General features: G+C 54.5%; 1 protein-coding gene and 1 pseudogene across 1 annotated transcript; both read left to right on the forward strand.

The window, feature by feature from the left end:
* Positions 1–2,990: 2,990 nt before the first annotated feature.
* Positions 2,991–10,302, forward strand: SHISA7 (shisa family member 7). The gene is made up of 4 exons (XM_069457256.1): positions 2,991–3,661; positions 5,098–5,252; positions 7,686–7,835; positions 9,659–10,302. The coding sequence occupies exons 1-4, from the start codon at positions 2,991–2,993 to the stop codon at positions 10,300–10,302; spliced, it is 1,620 nt and encodes a 539-aa protein (XP_069313357.1).
* A 261-nt stretch (positions 10,303–10,563) lies between these two features.
* Positions 10,564–11,267, forward strand: LOC138374223 (uncharacterized; annotated as a pseudogene).
* Positions 11,268–17,190: the final 5,923 nt, after the last annotated feature.

Consider the following 17,190-nt stretch of genomic DNA (forward strand, 5'->3'; position numbering starts at 1 on the left):
ATACACAATTTTAACACAAAATTTAACCATTTAGCCATTTTTAAATGTACAGTTCAGTGGCATTTAGTATATTCACTATGTTGTGCAACCATCACCACTATCTCGTTCCAGAACATTCTCATCACCCCAAAAGGAAGCCCAGTATCCATTAGCAGTCACTCCCATTCTCCTCCTCCAGCTAGCGAGCGCCAAGCTGTTCCCCACCGGCTTTCTGTCTGTGTGGATCTGACTATTGTGGACGTTTCATATACGTGAAATCATATACTGTGTGATCTTTATGTCTGGCTTTGTTCACTGAACATCATGTCTTCAAGGTTCATGCGTGCTGTAGCATGTATCAGAGCTCTGTTCCTTTTATGGCTGAATAATATTCCATTGTATGGATGTGCCACGTTTTGTTTATCCATTCCAAGTGAAGGACACTTCGGTTGTTTCCACTTTTTGGCCATTGTGCAACATGCTGCTATGAACATTCACATGTAAGTTTTTGTGTGAATCTATGTTTTGAATTCTTTAGGATAGATACCTAGGAGTGGCATTGCTGGCTCGTGTGGTAATTTTGTTTAACTTTTAAAGGAACCACCAAACTCTCGTCCACAGTGTGGGCCAAGCCACTTTCTTTTCTTACTTTTCTTTCTTTCTTTCTTTCCTTTTTTTTTTTTTTTTTCTGTTTTGAAAGAGTCTCACTCTGTCGCCCTGGCTGGAGTGCAGTGAAGTCATCATAGCTCACTGCAACCTCAAACTTCTGGGCTCAAGCGATCCTCCTGCCTCAGCCTCCCCAGTAGCTGGGACTACAGGTGCATGCCACTACGCCCGGCTAATTTTTTCTATTTTTAATAGAAACGGGATCTTACTCTTGGTCAGGCTGGTCTTGAACTCCTGACTTCAGGTGATCCTCCTGCCTTGGCCTCCCAGAGTGCTAAGATTACAAGTGTGAGCCAACATGCCCAGCCAAAACCACTTCTAATATGCCCATTAACCACCCAAGTGGAGGCGTCCAATAGGCATTGGGGTATTGTACACCAAGTTCAAGGGAGGGGTCCAAGCTAGAACTGAAAGGGAGAGTTTAGACCCCTGCGGGAGGGGGTGAGCTGAGGCTTCGGAAGGCTCGGGGCCCCCATCAGCCTCCCCCATCCCAACTCCTAGCAATTTCATTGGCAGTGGTGTGCTCCCTAGACACACACAAATGGCAAGGGACAAATAATAAAAGTAATACTGAATTATAGTTAGCAAATTAATCCCATCCCCCATCCCTTTAGGTTGCTTTCATTTCTTCACAGCTTCCTTCATAATTGCTCGATATTTCCTCGCAATCATCTTCAACATGTATCACGTTCATTTGTGTCTGTTTGGTGACTCTCCCCTCATTAGAGCATAAAGCCCCCAAAAGGCAAGGACCTTGTGGGTTCTCTCACCGCTGCATCCTCAGTGCGCACAACAACTCTTAGTCCAGCAAAGATGCTCAAAGACATTTATCAAGTGACTATTTGCAGAAGGAATCCATGTCCCGCACTGCTGGCCCCTCGGCCAAGCTTCGTGGAAGTCCCCTTCAGGGCAGGGGCTATTTTGATCATCATCTTGCAGAGGGGAAAAGTGGGGCTCGGTGGGGGCTGTCACCCCGGAGCCTGCCTTTAAGCACTAGGTCATTCCTCCTGGGGGGCTCAGACCTCCCTCTCCCTGACCCTGGCATTCTCCCCACTGCCATCATCCCTCTGTGTCCATCGGGTCTACTGGGCGTGTCTGGGACATGGCTGGACTGCTGCTGTAGAACCAGCTGGAAGACCTGTCCCATCTGGCCCCTGACTCCCACACTTCTCTTCTCCACCACCCCTCCTCACCCTGTATCTCCCTTCTGAAATAATAGCAGCAGCACCCAACACTTCCACCTGCAACATGCCAGGCGCTGTTCTAGGCTCTTTACACATGTTCGCTCTCTCGACCACCAGTGATAAGGCCAACCATCCTTACCCCATTTTACAGATGGGGAAACTGAGGCATGGGGGCTTAGGCAAGAGCCTGTCAGTGTCAGGCAGCTGGGAGATAAACCACTCTGCTACACTGCCCCGCCAGCTGTGGACAGAGACATTTCAGACCTGACGCTGTGAGAATGTGGGGGGGGGGTATGTGTGTGAGAGAGAAGCCTGGGGTCCCTCGGTTACTAGACCTAAATAAAGGAGAGACGTGGGCACTGGGGCGGGGGGCAGATGAGGAGCCTATGGTGTAAGCCAGTGGTTCTCAACGAGGCGGGGGCAACTGTGCCTGTCCCACCAGGGGGACATTTGACAGTGCCTGTCGCAAGCTGGGGGGATGTGGACGCTCCCAGCATCCAGCGGATGCTGCTGAACATCCTGTGATGCACAGGACCGGCTCCCACAAAAGTGGGGTTCTGCCCCGATGTCAGCAGCGCGCAGGCGGAAACCCAGCGCTGCCTCTTCCCGCTGCCTGGTCTCTACGCTCAAATTCTCAACTTCAATCTCTCTCTCCCTCCCTTCCTCCCCCCTCCTCCTCCTCCCTTTCTTTTCTCCCTTCTCCCACCCACCCCTCATCTGTCTCCCTTCCTGCCCTCCTCGGCCCCCACTTCCCCGCCCCACCGCCCCTCCCGCACCGGTTCCGTCGCCTTCCGTCACGCGTCTCTGCTTTTTGCCCTTCCCTCTGATTTCTGCACACCCCCTGATGTCTCGTCGGTCTTCCCAATCTCTTTCCCCCATTCATCACCCTTTTTCCGTCCGCACATTGCCATTTTCCTCTCCTCCGGCGCGTCCGGGCGCGCCTCCACCGCTCTCTCGCGCCGCCCGCCGCCGCGTGGGGCGCAACTCTGGCCCACGCACCCCCATCCTTGCTGTCGCTCTCCGCCCCTCTACCTTCCCTGGCCCGCCTCCCTCAGCCTCTCTGCCCACCCCCCTGCAAGTCCCCTCCTCTGGCCATCTCTTTCCCGCCCACCGCTCCCACCTCTGCAGCCTGGCGGCCGGGTCCGACCTCCTGCGCGCCCCATGCCGGCCCTCCTGCTCCTCGCACTCCTGGCGGCCACCTCGGGCCTGGCCGGGGCGCGCCCGTCCAACACTACGAGCGCCGAGCCCCCGGGCCCGCTGCCCGCCCTGCTGGCGCACCTGCGGCGCCTGACCGGGGCGCTGACTGGCAGCGGGGGCGCGGCGGGCCCGGGCGCCAACGGCACCAGGACCGGCTCCGCAGGTGGGACGGGTGCCGCGGCACGGGCACCCCCTCCCGCCGAGCTCTGCCATGGCTACTACGATGTCATGGGCCAGTACGACGCCACCTTCAACTGCAGCACCGGCTCCTACCGCTTCTGCTGTGGCACCTGCCACTACCGCTTCTGCTGCGAGCACCGCCACATGCGCCTGGCTCAGGCTTCCTGCTCCAACTACGACACGCCACGCTGGGCCACCACGCCGCCGCCGCTGGCCGGGGGCGCCGGGGGCGCCGGGGGTGCGGGCGGGGGGCCAGGGCCTGGCCAGGCCGGGTGGCTGGAAGGCGGCCGGGCGGGGGGACCCGGGGGGCGCGGGGGCGAAGGTCCCGGGGGCAGCACGGCCTATGTGGTGTGCGGGGTCATCAGCTTTGCCCTGGCCGTGGGTGTCGGCGCCAAAGTGGCCTTCAGCAAGGCGTCCCGTGCGCCCAGGGCGCACCGTGAGATCAACGTGCCCAGGTGGGTGTGTGCTCGTGTTGGACAGAAGGGAGCCTGGGGGCGGGGTCTGGACAGTGGAGGTGGGGCCATATGAGGGGCGGGGCTACAGGGATAGGGGCGTGGTGAGAGGCCGAGGTGGCAGCCACCGGCAGCAGAGAAAGATGGGCACGGCCTGAGGATAGATGTGTCAGAGCCGACTCCTGTTGAGGAGTGATGGCGGGAGCAGGGGAAGCTTGGGCCCTCATTCACTGGACAAATATTTCTTGAGCAACTCCTGTGGTCCAGAAGCTGGAGATACCACTGCGAACAAAATAAGGTCTCTGCCCTGATAAGCCAGGCTTCCAAACCCAGGTTCGCTGCCTGCAGGTTGTGTGACCCTGGACAATTTGCTTAACCTCTCTGCGCCTCAGTTTCCTGTCTGTGCAATGAAGCAAATAGTCCGCATGTATTCAGATTGTAATGAATATTAACTGGGTTGATTCATGGAGAGTCCTGGCACATGGCAGGTGTTCACTACATGTTAGTGGTGGAGTCAGCACGTATATGCATATGCAATATAATTTTAGATCTTGGTAGTTGCTGTGAAGAAGATAAAACAGCACACAGTTTCGGAGGAGTGGGTGCTGGTTTATATCAAATGGTCAGAAAAGGCCTTTCAGAGCAGAGACTTGACTGATGAAGGGAGAAGCAGGTATCTGTGGGAGGGACATTCCCGGTGGAGGGAATGGCACCTGCAAAGCCCCCAGGTGACTTGTTTGCAGGACGGGACAGGGGCCAGTGCAGCTGGAGTGCGGTGGCGGGAGGAGGTGAGGAGAGGCAGGCAGGGCCGTGTGTATTCTGAGTGTGATGGGGTGATGCCCTCTGACAATTTTTAAAAGTCGCTGAGCTGTGCGTGTGTGACTGGACTGTAGAGGCAGAGGCGGACCTGGGCAGACCCATGAGGAGACTGTTGCGATGGTGCAGGTCAGAGAGGGTGCTGGGGGCAGCAGACGTGGCGAGAAGTGGTTCGCTTAGGGCTGTACTTTGGAGGCTGAATCCACGGCATTGCTGAAAGGCGTGGAGGAAAAAAAGGGAGTCAAGGGTGATTCTAAGATTTGGGGTCCACATACCAGGGTGAATGGGGCACCTCTTAGTGTCATGGGGAAGGCTGCAATAGGAGCAGAAATAGGGCCCCAGATTCAGGATGGGGAGGGCTTGCAGGGAGGAGGATATGGGAGGGACCACAGAAGCGGTGGGGGCCGAATGAATTGGGGAAGGCGCATGAAAGTGGGCCAGAGAATTACATTGGGAGGCGGCGTGGCCAGTGGGGAGGGGGCGTGGCCAAAGGCGAGAAGCAAGGCTGAGTGGACCGATTCCCCCCTGACCGTGAGAACAGAGAAGGGAAAGAGGCCTGGCCCCCGCCCCCGCACTCCCGGCCCCAGCCCCCAGGCAGCTGACAGTCTCTCTACCACCTTTAGGGCTCTGGTGGACATTCTGAGGCATCAGGGAGGGCCTGGGACCCGCCCAGACCGGGCCCGAAGCAGCTCCCTGACCCCTGGGCTCGGGGGTTCCGACAGCATAGCCCCCAGGACGCCCAAGAGCCTCTACAATACCGTGAAGTCCTCCAACCTCGGTGAGTGGGACGTGGGTGTGGTGGCTGCAGCATCCGTCTCGGGCCACGCCCTTCGTTCCTGTAGCTCCGCCCCCGGATGGCCCCACCCCCATTGCCCAGGCCCTGCCCCACCTCTGCCCGCCCTGAACCGTTCTGTCCTTCATCCCGGCGATGGGGGCCGGGGCTGGGGACTCCATAGTGAGTCAGGCCCCCTCCCTGCCCTCCGGTGGACGGCCTGGATGGGCGCCATGGACACCTCGGTTGGTGATTTAGATTTAGACATTCTCAGCCCCTGAGCTCGGGGTCAGACCACCCAACAGCCAGTTACACATAAGGACACTCTTTAACTATTGAATTAGAATTCGTGGGGAGCCAGACTGCTTGGGTTTGAATCCTGGCTCTGCCACTGTGTGACCTGGGACAAGTGACTTCACCTCTCTGGGTCTCAGTTTCCTCATCTGTAAAATAAGAAGCACAACAGCACTCACCTCATAGGGTTACTGTGAAGAGCAAATGAGTTAATGAGTCAGATACTTAGATCAATGTGTAAGACAGGGAAAAGAAACACTACCTAAGTGTGAGCTCTTATAATTGTTAAATATAACATAATTATTATGTATTCATTATATAACATATTTTAAATATAATATATTATAATAAATGTAATATATTTATTATATAATTATTATCTAAAATATAATGCAATATTTTTATATTATATTTCATGATGAGGGCATCAATGGAGAAGTCCAAGGAGCTCTAAGTGGGAATTGAGAAAGGTCTTGTCTGGTTCGAGGGGTAGGAGGGCTTCCCCCAGGGAATACTGTCTGAGCCAAGGCCTGAAGGATGAGGGGAGTTACTGGGGCTGGAGGAGCTCTGTGTGGCTGGAGCAGACCTTGTGAGGCAGCCAGACCTGAGGCCAGGCAGAGGGTGGACAGAGACCTCAAGAAGGACCATGAGTGCCTGGCTGAGCTGAGGAGCTCTGCCTTTGTCCTGGGGGTGACGAGGAGCCACAGAGAAGTTAGAGCAAAGGAGCAGCACAGTCAGAAGTGGGTGGAAGAACTATTTCTCTGGAGCTCATGCGAAGGGCAGAGATGAGAGGAAAGAGGCTTAGGAGGTTTAGGAGGAGGCTGAGATGGTGCCAGACAGGAAGAGGATGAGGACTGAGCTGGAGCTAGGGTCGGAGGAGAGGAGACATTCAAGTTGGGTCTTGAAGGATAAGTAGGAGTTCTTCAGGCAAAGATGGGAAAAAGGAACTCAAGGCAGCAAGAAAAGCACAGTAGCATGCACAAAGGAGCCATGGCAGGATCATGCTGGGCTCATTTGAGAATCAGAGAGCAGTGTGGTTGAGGGAAGGTATGGAGGAAGAGGCTGCAAACATCAGCAAGTGGATGTGAGTGGGGAGGAGGCAAGGAGAGCCCCAGATCTCCAGACTTGGTATTGGGTTGGGCAGTAGAGACTGGGGATAGCCCACTTACCAAGCCATGAGCCTGTGCCCACACTTTCCACCCTCAAGTCCCCAGCCTCAGTTTCCCCCATGTGGCCAATAGCATGGGTTGATCTGTGGGGCTCTAACAAGCTTGGGCCAGGATCCTTCCGAGACAGCAGGGCAGCAGTGCCAGCTGGGAGCAGGCAATGGCAGTGATATCAGCTTCCTTCTCGGTCCCCCCAGATAATCTGCACCACAACTACCTGCACCTCAACGTCGGCAGCCCCAAGCACCATGGCGGCACAATGGGTATGGATGAGGGCCTGGGCTGTGAGGAGGAGCAGGGCTCCTTCCCCTCCCAACCTTGCATCGGGCCAGCCTGGGCCAGGTGCCCGGTAAAGAGCAGGAGTGAGACCCTGTGAGCCCGGCCCTCACGGCACTCACAGTCTGGCCAGGTCACCAAGTGAGCCTCAGGTTCCTTATGTGGACACTGAAAGTGGTCATCTCACTCCCACCCGGTTGTGGGGAAAATGCATGGAGTGCACCCGCCAGCATGGGGCCAGGCACTCAGTGGGTACTGACAAATGGCAGGTGCTCCCTCCTGGGACATGTCCCCTCCCCAGCAACAAATCTGTCTCCTGTGTGGGGAGTGAGGGAGGCTGAACTGCTGGAGTTTTGAGGGGCTGGAATCTCAGATTTCTAACACCCTGAGGATCAGCTGAGTCTGAGGGAGGAGGGGCTGGGGATGGGAGCCCTGGGCCTGAGGGAGGAGGGGCTGGGGATGGGACCCCTGGGTCTGAGGGAGGAGGGGCTGGGGATGGGACCCCTGGGCCTGAGGCAGGAGGGGCTGGGGATGGGACCCCTGGGCCTGAGGGAGGAGGGGCTGGGGATGGGACCCCTGGGTCTGAGGGAGGAGGGGCTGGGGATGGGACCCCTGGGTCTGAGGGAGGAGGGGCTGGAGACCGGCCCCCTGGGTCTGAGGGCAGAGGCGCTGACTGACCCTGGCCCTGTCCCCTCTGCCCCAGATTGGCGCGCCATGCCACCGCCCAGCCCCTCCTTGCACTACTCCACGCTGTCCTGCTCTCGGTCCTTCCACAACCTGTCGCATCTGCCCCCATCCTACGAAGCCGCTATGAAATCCGAGCTGAACCGCTACTCCTCCCTCAAGAGGCTGGGTGAGTCCTGGGAAGGGCAGAGGGGGTTGTGACCCGGCGGGAACAGGGACAGAGTCCAGGTTCAGCACCATGGACAGTGGCCTGCGCACCTTGGCTTTTCTCCAAGTTTGCTCCTGAATTACCTGAGGTAATTTTGTATCAGAATTACCTGGGGTGTTTTTTAATGCAAATTCATGGCCCCCCCCCGCAAGACTTACTATATTTATTAGGACTTGTACTTGCACTTAATAGAAGTACAATTTAAGCAAACAACAACTAAACATTGGCTTGATAATAGAAAGCCTACAGGGCACTTGCTTGCAGCATGGCTGGTCTGGGAGCTCAAAAGCTGTCTCCAGGAGTCCACATCTCTCAGCTCTGCTGAGCAGTCAGCTGGCCTCATTTGCAGACACATTCTCCCCTCGTGGGGACAAAGATAGCCATGACAATTTTCATACTGCCATTCTACCAGCTTAGCGACCCTGGCAGAAAAGAGTCTCTCCTAAGGATTTCAGCAAAAATCCCAGGCCTGGATCCTATTGGCCCAAATTGAGTTACGTGCCCATCCCTGAACCAATCCCTGTGACTCTGACTGGACATTTCCCAGTTCGTGGCCCACCCCTGGCAGTGGAGCAGCCTTCAAACATTTTAAACTATAAGCCACACTCAGAAACACTTTTTCTATTGTGACCCATGCGATGCACATATATACATTTTTTTTTTTTAAATTACAGGAAAGGGCCGGGCGCGGTGGCTCACGCCTGTAATCCTAGCACTCTGGGAGGCCGAGGCGGGTGGATCGCTCGAGGTCAGGAGTTCGAGACCAGCCTGAGCAAGAGTGAGACCCCGTCTCTACTAAAAATAGAAAGAAATTATATGGACAACTAAAATATATATATACAAAAAAATTAGCTGGGCATAGTGGCGCATGCCTGTAGTCCCAGCTACTCGGGAGGCTGAGACAGGAGGATCGCTTGAGCCCAGGAGTTTGAGGTTGCTGTGAGCTAGGCTGATGCCACGGCACTCACTCTAGCCTGGGCAACAGAGTGAGACTCTGTCTCAAAAAAAAAAAAATAAATAAAATAAATAAATAAATAAATTACAGGAAAGGTTTGAAACGTATTGTGGACATTTTAAACATACACAGAAATAGAGAAAATTATAAAATGAGCCCCATGTTCCCATCACCCAGCCTTCACAGGGAGCACCATTTTGTTAATCTATACTCTGCTCCAACTTTCGGTGGATTCTTTTAAAACAAATCCCAGATATTATGTCATTTCATCCTTTAATATTCCGATCGCACACATATCTGAAATAAAAATTTTATGAAACTGCATTTACCCTTATTGTCCTAGTATATGGACACCTTCTGATAATTTTCTGTTCTGTTTGATTTCTTTCATTTTTCAAAATGCTGGTCATTACCCACAAAATTGCCTTCACAACCCACCCGTGGGTCACAGCTCCAAGTATGAAAATCACTGCTATAGGACAGAAAGGAGGGGACAGCAGTTCTCCCAAAGCAAGAGTTGGGTTGTACCCCAAAGAAGGGCTACTTGGAGGCAAGGAGAGAAAAAAGGAAAGGTCCCCCCATCTACTGGCCCAGCACTGTGGGCTGGGCCCGGGAACCTGCATGTTGGCCATATGGCTAGCCTGGAGGTTCTGATTGATTAAAATTTGGGGATCATTGCTCCGTACCCAGGCTGATGACCAGGGCGTCCTGGGTGATGGCTGGGGTCCTTGCGGGGGATGGTACAGGATGGGAGGGGACATAAGGAAGCCAGGAGGGCTCTGAGCCAGCAGGGGACCCACCTCTGTGGCTTCTTCCCTTCTTCCCCCAGCCGAGAAGGATCTGGACGAGGCCTACCTGAAGCGCCGGCACCTGGCGGAGGTGCCCCGCGGAACGCTGCCCCTACACACGCTGCGGCGACCCGGCACCGGGGGCGGCTACCGAATGGATGCCTGGGGCGGCCCGGAGGAGCTGGGCCTGACGCCCGCGCCCAACCCGCGGCGGGTCATGTCCCAGGAGCACCTGCTGGGCGACGGGGGCCGGGCCTCGCGCTACGAGTTCACGCTGCCGCGCGCGCGCCTCGTGTCGCAGGAGCACCTGCTGCTGTCCTCGCCTGAGGCCCTGCGCCAGAGTCGCGAGCACCTCCTGTCGCCCCCACGCAGCCCTGCGCTGCCCCCCGAGCCCACCACCCGGGCCAGCCTGGCCGCCTCACATTCCAACCTGCTGCTGGGGCCCGGGGGGCCCCCCACGCCGCTGCACGGGCTGCCATCGTCCGGCCTGCACGCCCACCACCACCATGCCCTGCACGGCTCGCCGCAGCCCGCCTGGATGTCCGACGCCGGCGGGGGTGGGGGCACGCTGGCGCGCAGGCCGCCCTTCCAGCGCCAGGGCACGCTGGAGCAGCTGCAGTTCATCCCCGGCCACCACCTGCCCCAGCACCTGCGCACTGCCAGCAAGAACGAAGTGACGGTCTGAGGCCAGGGCCGGGGACTGGGGGGCTGTGGCCTCCCCGGGACCCCCATCCCAGCCTGGACCCCCCACACAGGTTCACACGCTGCAGGGGCCTGAGACCAGATCCGCCCTTGGATGGGAGGCAAAGCCTCCTTCGGCATGTCACGGTGGACAAGATTCCTCTCCCATTACTCACTGTTTGAGCCAAGGCCTCCTTCCCGTGATGTCATTACAGAAGAGGCCCACCCATGAGGGCATCGCTAGCAGAAACGTCTGTGTTCTGTGATGTCATCACAGGGACAAAACCTCCTTCCCATGAGGTCATCACAGAGGAAGAGGCCTGCCTACGAGGTCATTGCTGAAGGCCATGTCTATGTTCTGTGGCATTATCACAAAGACTTTCTTCCTGTGAGGTAACAGCAGAGATGATGACTTGTCCCATGACATCATTCCTAGAGACAAAGATTCCTTCCCATGATGTCACTGTAGAGACAAGTCTCACCCCTGCGCTGTCTTCTTTAGCTCTAAGGCCTCTTTTGGCATCATAGTCATGGAGGAAATACTTTCTTCCTGTATCTTCACTGCAGAGAAGATGCCTCTGTCCTATGATGTCATTGCTACAGACAAGCCATCTTGCTGGGACACACGCAGGGGAGAATACCTCACTGACTGCGTCCTCACTAGAGATAAAGCCCTTTCCCCATCATTATCACAGGGACCCTGGCTCCCTCCTGTGATGCCATCACCAGAGAAGGTGCCTTGCCCTATGACGTCATCAGAGGGACCATGCCTCTTCTTGTGATGTCATCACCAGAGATGACAATCTCCTCTGGGACCTCTTCAGGATGAAACCCCTTCTGTGATGTCACCACCAGATGCCACATGCTCTGAGATGACACAAGGAGACACTTCCACTGCTGCTGCCATGTCCTAAGAAGACAGGGCATCCCCACCCTGGGGAAGATGCCAGAGAAAGTTTCCTGTGCTGAGATGTCATCTGAGGGGTGCATCACTGAGGAGGCCACCCCCATGGAGAGGCCTACTCCAGAGATGAGGGTCTGGGTGTGGATTGGTGGTGGTGATGCCTCTGCCCCCAGTACTATGACGTCATCACCAAGCGCTTACTCCTCGGAGGCAGTGCCCATTCTGGCCAACATCACTGTCAGTGGTGTCCCAGTTTCTGCCTTGTCCCGCCATGACTCAGCTTTGTTGTTCCTTCCCCTGACCCCAGGGACAGGCCCAACAGGATCTCCATCAGACCCTCTGAAGGGAGATGGGGCCTTGGGTCCTGCCTCTGTGCAGCAACTGCCGAGGGAGAACCCCCAGACAGGCTTCTGCTCCCAGGAGTCATGGGAGTCATGGGACTCCAGTTGGAGTCATGGGACTCATAGGTGGCCCAAAGCTGGGCCTCACTTCTTTCTGCCATATCTAGAGACATCATTGCCTCTGTCAACAAAGTCCTGGCCTCGTACTGGGGGGAGGGGGTTGGGGTGAGCCTACTATTGACCTTGCTGATGACATCATTGGCACCACATTATGCCCACCACTCATGATGGCATTCCACCTGGTGTCAAATGTTACCCATGTCTGATGATGGCATCATTTCCCAGGATTTCTTATGACCCACCACAACTATGGTATCATCCTCTTCCAGCATTGCCCATGACTAATATTGTCATAATCTCCCAACATTCCCCATAGCCAATGTCACCATCTTCCATGATTCCCCACAGCCATGGTGTCATTGCCTCCCAGGATCCACCACAGCCATGGTGTCACTGCTTCCCAGGATCCACCACAGCCATGGAGTCATCACCTCCCAGGATCTACCACAGCCATGGTGTCATCATCTCTCAGATTCTACCACAGCCTTGGTGTCATCACCTCCCAGGATCCACCACAGCCATGGTGTCATCATCTCTCAGATTCCACCATGACCAATGATGTTATTATCTTTCAGAGTCCACTATGCCTGATGGTGACATCCTCTACTGAAATCCACTGGGACTGATGATGCTACTATTTCCCATAATCCCTCATGATTGTGGTGTATTCACCTGACAAGATTGAACCATGCATGATGTCATGACCTCCCAGGATCCACTTCAACCATGGTGTCATCACCTCCCAAGATCCTCTTTAACCATGTGTCTCATGTCTCAGGATCTACCATAGCTTTGGTGTCATAACTCCTAGGATCCACTTCAACCGTGTGCCATCACCTGCCAGAATCCATGAGCGCCAATGATGTCTTCATCTCCTGGGACCCACTTCAACCATGGTGTCTTCATGTCCCAGGATCCATGAGAGCCATTGGTGTCATCACCTCCCAGAATCCACTTCAACCATGGTGTCATCATCTCCTGTGATCCATAAGATCTGATGATGTCATCATCTACTAAGATCCACCATAACCATGGTGTCATCATCTCCCAGGATTCACCGCAACCATGTGCCACCACCTTCCAGGATCCATCATCTTAGGGGCCAAGTACATCACGACAGGCTGTATGGCAGCTGTCCTCTGGGGTTGCATGGTACTTACAGTTGTTCCCTTAAGGGCAGCCAGCACAACGTGCCATTTTCCCATTTCTGCAAATGGATGGGGGAGGGGCCGGCTGTCCCCCTTTGATGACATCGCCCCCACTCTGGCCCTTCTTGATTATGTCACTGCCTCACTCCTGACCTACAATGATGCCTGGATCAACCCCACCACAGACTTGGCCTCAGCCAGCCTCCTCCCCCCACCAGGTGAGGGCATCCAGACCCCTCCTGAAATATCACTGCCCCTCGCCCAGCCATCTGCTTGGTGACAGGGTCAACCCATGACCTTCCATCATCACCAGAGGTGGGGCTTTCCAGTCCTTGGATGACATTACTGCCCCTTGCCCACTCCCTCTTAGCTGGACCCCTACCAGGATAAGCACTACACCAGCTCAGGCCACACTCTCTTCGGAGATCCCTGACCGCTGCAGGAAGGGCCGACAGCTGGTGACTGACCTGGGGCCTTCAATGCTATTAATGTCTTCTGCTGGCCTGGTCCTGGGGCAGGCACACCTGGAGGGCAGTCGTCCCTGCCAGTACCCTCTGTGGGTGCCAGGGGTGCTCCTCATCTCTCTCCCTAACACCCTAACAGACCAGGCACCTCCAGGGGCTTCGGGGAGACCCTAACACACATTGTCCCCAATGCACAATCTGTCCTCAATTCTCTTTGTACATAGCCATGTTGCAGGGGGCGGCCATTCCCCCACTCTTAAAGGGCTACGTGCCCCCCTCCTCCAGCCCCCAGGGCGAGGTGGGGGGGGCCTCTTCTTCCTCCCCTGGGCCGTCCCCCTCCCTCTTATGTCTCCCCCAAAATACTAGCACCTCAGTTTATCCCTCCTTGTGCAGAGTCTGGGGCAGACAACTAGCTCCCACCACACTGAGGAAACTGGGGGGCTACCCCAGTCTACCTAGGCCCCATGCTAGCTTTCTAACCCCATTGCTTCTAGCTGCTCTGAGGGGCTCCCCTCTCCCCTTTTAGGGCCTCCCCGAGCCCAGCAGGGTTCAGGCAGACTGTGATATCCCTGAAAGGAGCCAGCCCAAGCACCCACCCCTTCCTCTCTGCTCAACACCCCCAGGGAACACTCAGCTTTCTCCAGCCCCCGGAATGTGGAGGCTTGGGGCCTTTCAGCTTTTGTACGCCCCCCTCCACTTGCTCTCCCCGTCTAGATGCCAGGAGTCCCCCACCCCACCCCACCCCACCCCTATTCACTCGGCACAGGCTGCCTGACCCTGGGGCCTTGATTTGATCTCAAATAAGCCATAGTGGGGAGAGGTCTCCAGTGGTGTGACAGCAGGTGTGTCCTGCCAGTCCTCCTCCATGTTTCCTGAGCTGGGACCTCAACATCTGAGTCTTCCTCCGCCCCCCCAGTAAATGCACACCCAGACATGTGTGCACACCCACACACAAACACACGCACGCTCGTGCAAGCATCTCCCCTTCATTTGGGGGCTGTGGGATGGGGGCAGTTCTGAGAGAGAAGAGAAGCAGTTTGGGACCAGAATACCCTCCACAGCTGTGCCTCCCCCCACAATCTCTCTCCATATCTCCAACACTAGCCCCTTCCCCCAATTCCCTGGTGAGGACAGCCGGAGGAGCTGCGACTTGGTATTTTTTGGAATAAATAGACGTTTTCCTGATCTGAAGTCTCAAGGTTACTGTTGGGAGAGGACGGGTTTCCACCCTGCACATGTGGCTGAGTGTGGCAGGTGCTGCCAATGGCAGGTGTGTAGTTTGCCACTGGATGGGCTTCTAACTGTCTGTTCCCAGATCAGGGTCCATCACCAAGCTGAGGGGTCGGGGTTGGGGGGTGTGCATTGTAAGGTGCTTTTAAATTCTGGGTTTCTTCCTAAGAAAGCCCTCCCCACTCCCAGCATGTAAGCATTTGTTTACAGATTCTAGAGGTCACCTCTGTATATTTGAATTCTTTGGTTGAATAACATTAAAGTGCATGTGTGTCGGGGGGTGGGGGGGGTATGTTGGTTTCTCAGGATTACAAACTGGATGGCTTAAACTACAGAAGTCTAGTGTCTCACAAGTCTGGAGGCTCAAAGTGGGAGATCAAGGTGTCGGCAAGATTGGTTCCTTCAGGGTTGGTTCCTCCTTCTTGTGAGGGGGTCTGTTGCAGGCTTCTCTCCCACTCTTGGTGGTTTGCTTGGCATTTGTTGGCTTGTAGATGTGGTCTTCCCTGTGTCTGTATGTCGTCTTCCCTCTGTGTGTGTCTGTGTCTGTGTGTGTTCAAATCCTCTCTTTTTATAAAGAGATGGGTCATCTTAGATTAGGGCCCTCCCTAATGACGTCATCTTAACTTGCCCATCTGCAGAGCTCTCTTCCCAGATAAGGTCACAGGTCACGGCCACACGGACTGGGTGGTTAGGACTCCAACATCTTTTTTTTTTTTTGAGACAGAGTCTCACTCTGTTGCCCAGGGTAGAGAGTGCAGTAGTGTCACCATAGCTTACAGCAACCTCAAATTCCTGGACTCAAGCAATTCTCCTGCCTCAACCTCCTGAGAAGCTGGGACTACAGGCATGCGCCACCATGCCCGGCTAATTTTTTTAATTTTTAGTAGAGACGGGGTCTCATTCTTGTTCAGGCTGGTCTCGAACTCCTGAGCTCAAGTGATCCTCCTGCCTTGGCCTCCCAGAGTGCTAGGATTACAGGTGTGAGCCACTGTGCCCGGCCTCCAATATCTTTCTTGAGGGACACTATTCAACTTAAAACGGAGGTAAGAAATGGTGTAGCCCACTTAAGTGTCAGTTTTTATGATAATAACAAGTATTTTCCCTACTACTTCCCCCTCCGGCCCAGTGCATTAGAATATTTGCACAGTTCTGGCTGGAGCAGCTTCCTGCCTTACTGCTTGGCGGGAAGAGAAGGGGCTTCTACCCATCCGTTTTATGAACTTCAGGAAAGTTCTCCTCTAGATGCAACTAAGTGCTTGTCTCTTTCACCTTGCATCTAAATGTTCATTGCACATCACTCTGGAAATAGAATTGGAGAGATGGAAATAAAAGAGCTAGAGGTAGAAAAAGAACCACTGGGGCCTGGGTGACTGAGCGGCAGTGACTACTCATCCCTAGGTTGGGACTCCAAGGGGCCTGGTTGATTTTTTATTTTATGTTCATTTATTCAACAAAATAGAGTGAATAAATGGCACAAGCAAGGTCCCTGTTCTTGAGGCACAAATGGACCCACGGAAGTCCCCGGGTTCTCCCACAAACCTCTCTTTTTTTTTTTTTTTTTTTTGAGACAGAGTCTCACTTTGTTGCCCTGGCTAAAGTGAGTGCCGTGGTGTCAGCCTAGCTCACAGCAACCTCAAACTCCTGGGCTTAAGCAATCCTACTGCCTCAGCCTCCCGAGTAGCTGGGACTACAGGCATGTGCCACCATGCCCGGCTAATTTTTTCTATATCTATTTTAGTTGGCCAGATAATTTCTTTCTATTTTTAGTAGAGATGGGGTCTCGCTCTTGCTCAGGCTGGTCTTGAACTCCTGACCTTGAGCGATCCACCCACCTCGGCCTCCCAGAGTGCTAGGATTACAGGTGTGAGCCACCGCGCCCGGCCCACAAACCTCTCTTGATTGGGCTTCTGTTCCCAGCAGCCAAATGCACCCTCACAATGACAGTGATTGTTATGAAAAAATTAGAAAACCCAGACAAGTGAGGACAGAGCAAAATGAAGATCCTCCTTGCTCAGAGTCAAATGCGATTCAGATTAGCTATGTTTTCTTCCAGAATTTTCTCATGCAAATAAATTTTTTTCACAAACAAGCCTTCCTATATATAGACTGCTCTCTAACTTGCTTTCTTCATCTAATTAATACAAGGGTGTCACGTCATACGTATTTTAACTTATGTGCACCCAACAGTATGTAGCTGCTGTAGAAAGAGAGAAAAAGGAGTACTCAAGTGAGCTGTATGAAAGAGAACGAGGATGCCTCCGTGCTGTCCATATTGCCCGGTATGAAACAATCTCCAAGACTGATTAAGTAAGAAAGCAAGACACAGAGAGTGTGCATCCTGTGTGCTACTGTTTGTGTAAAAGGAGGGAAGGGCAGGCTCTGTATGTAAATTTGCTGCACCAAGTATTTCTAGTTCTCCTCCTGGGCACATGGTAAAATTCTATTTCCCTGCCCCCTTGAAGTTAGCTGTGCCCACGAGCCTTGCCTTGGCCAGTGAAGCGTAAGCAGAACTACCTTCCTGGGTCGAGCTGGTGTGTTCTCCCACGCCCTGGCTTTTCCCTCTGACGTGGCCACTGGTAACATTTCAGGTCATGGCAGCTCTGTTGGCCCAGGTCCCAGACAGATCAGCCAGGGCCCCAGAGTAAGGATGATGCCAGATAGGGGCTTCTGCCAGCCCCGATGCAC

The sequence above is a fragment of the Eulemur rufifrons genome, chromosome 24 (assembly GCF_041146395.1).
Source record: "Eulemur rufifrons isolate Redbay chromosome 24, OSU_ERuf_1, whole genome shotgun sequence".
NCBI lineage: Eukaryota > Metazoa > Chordata > Mammalia > Primates > Lemuridae > Eulemur > Eulemur rufifrons.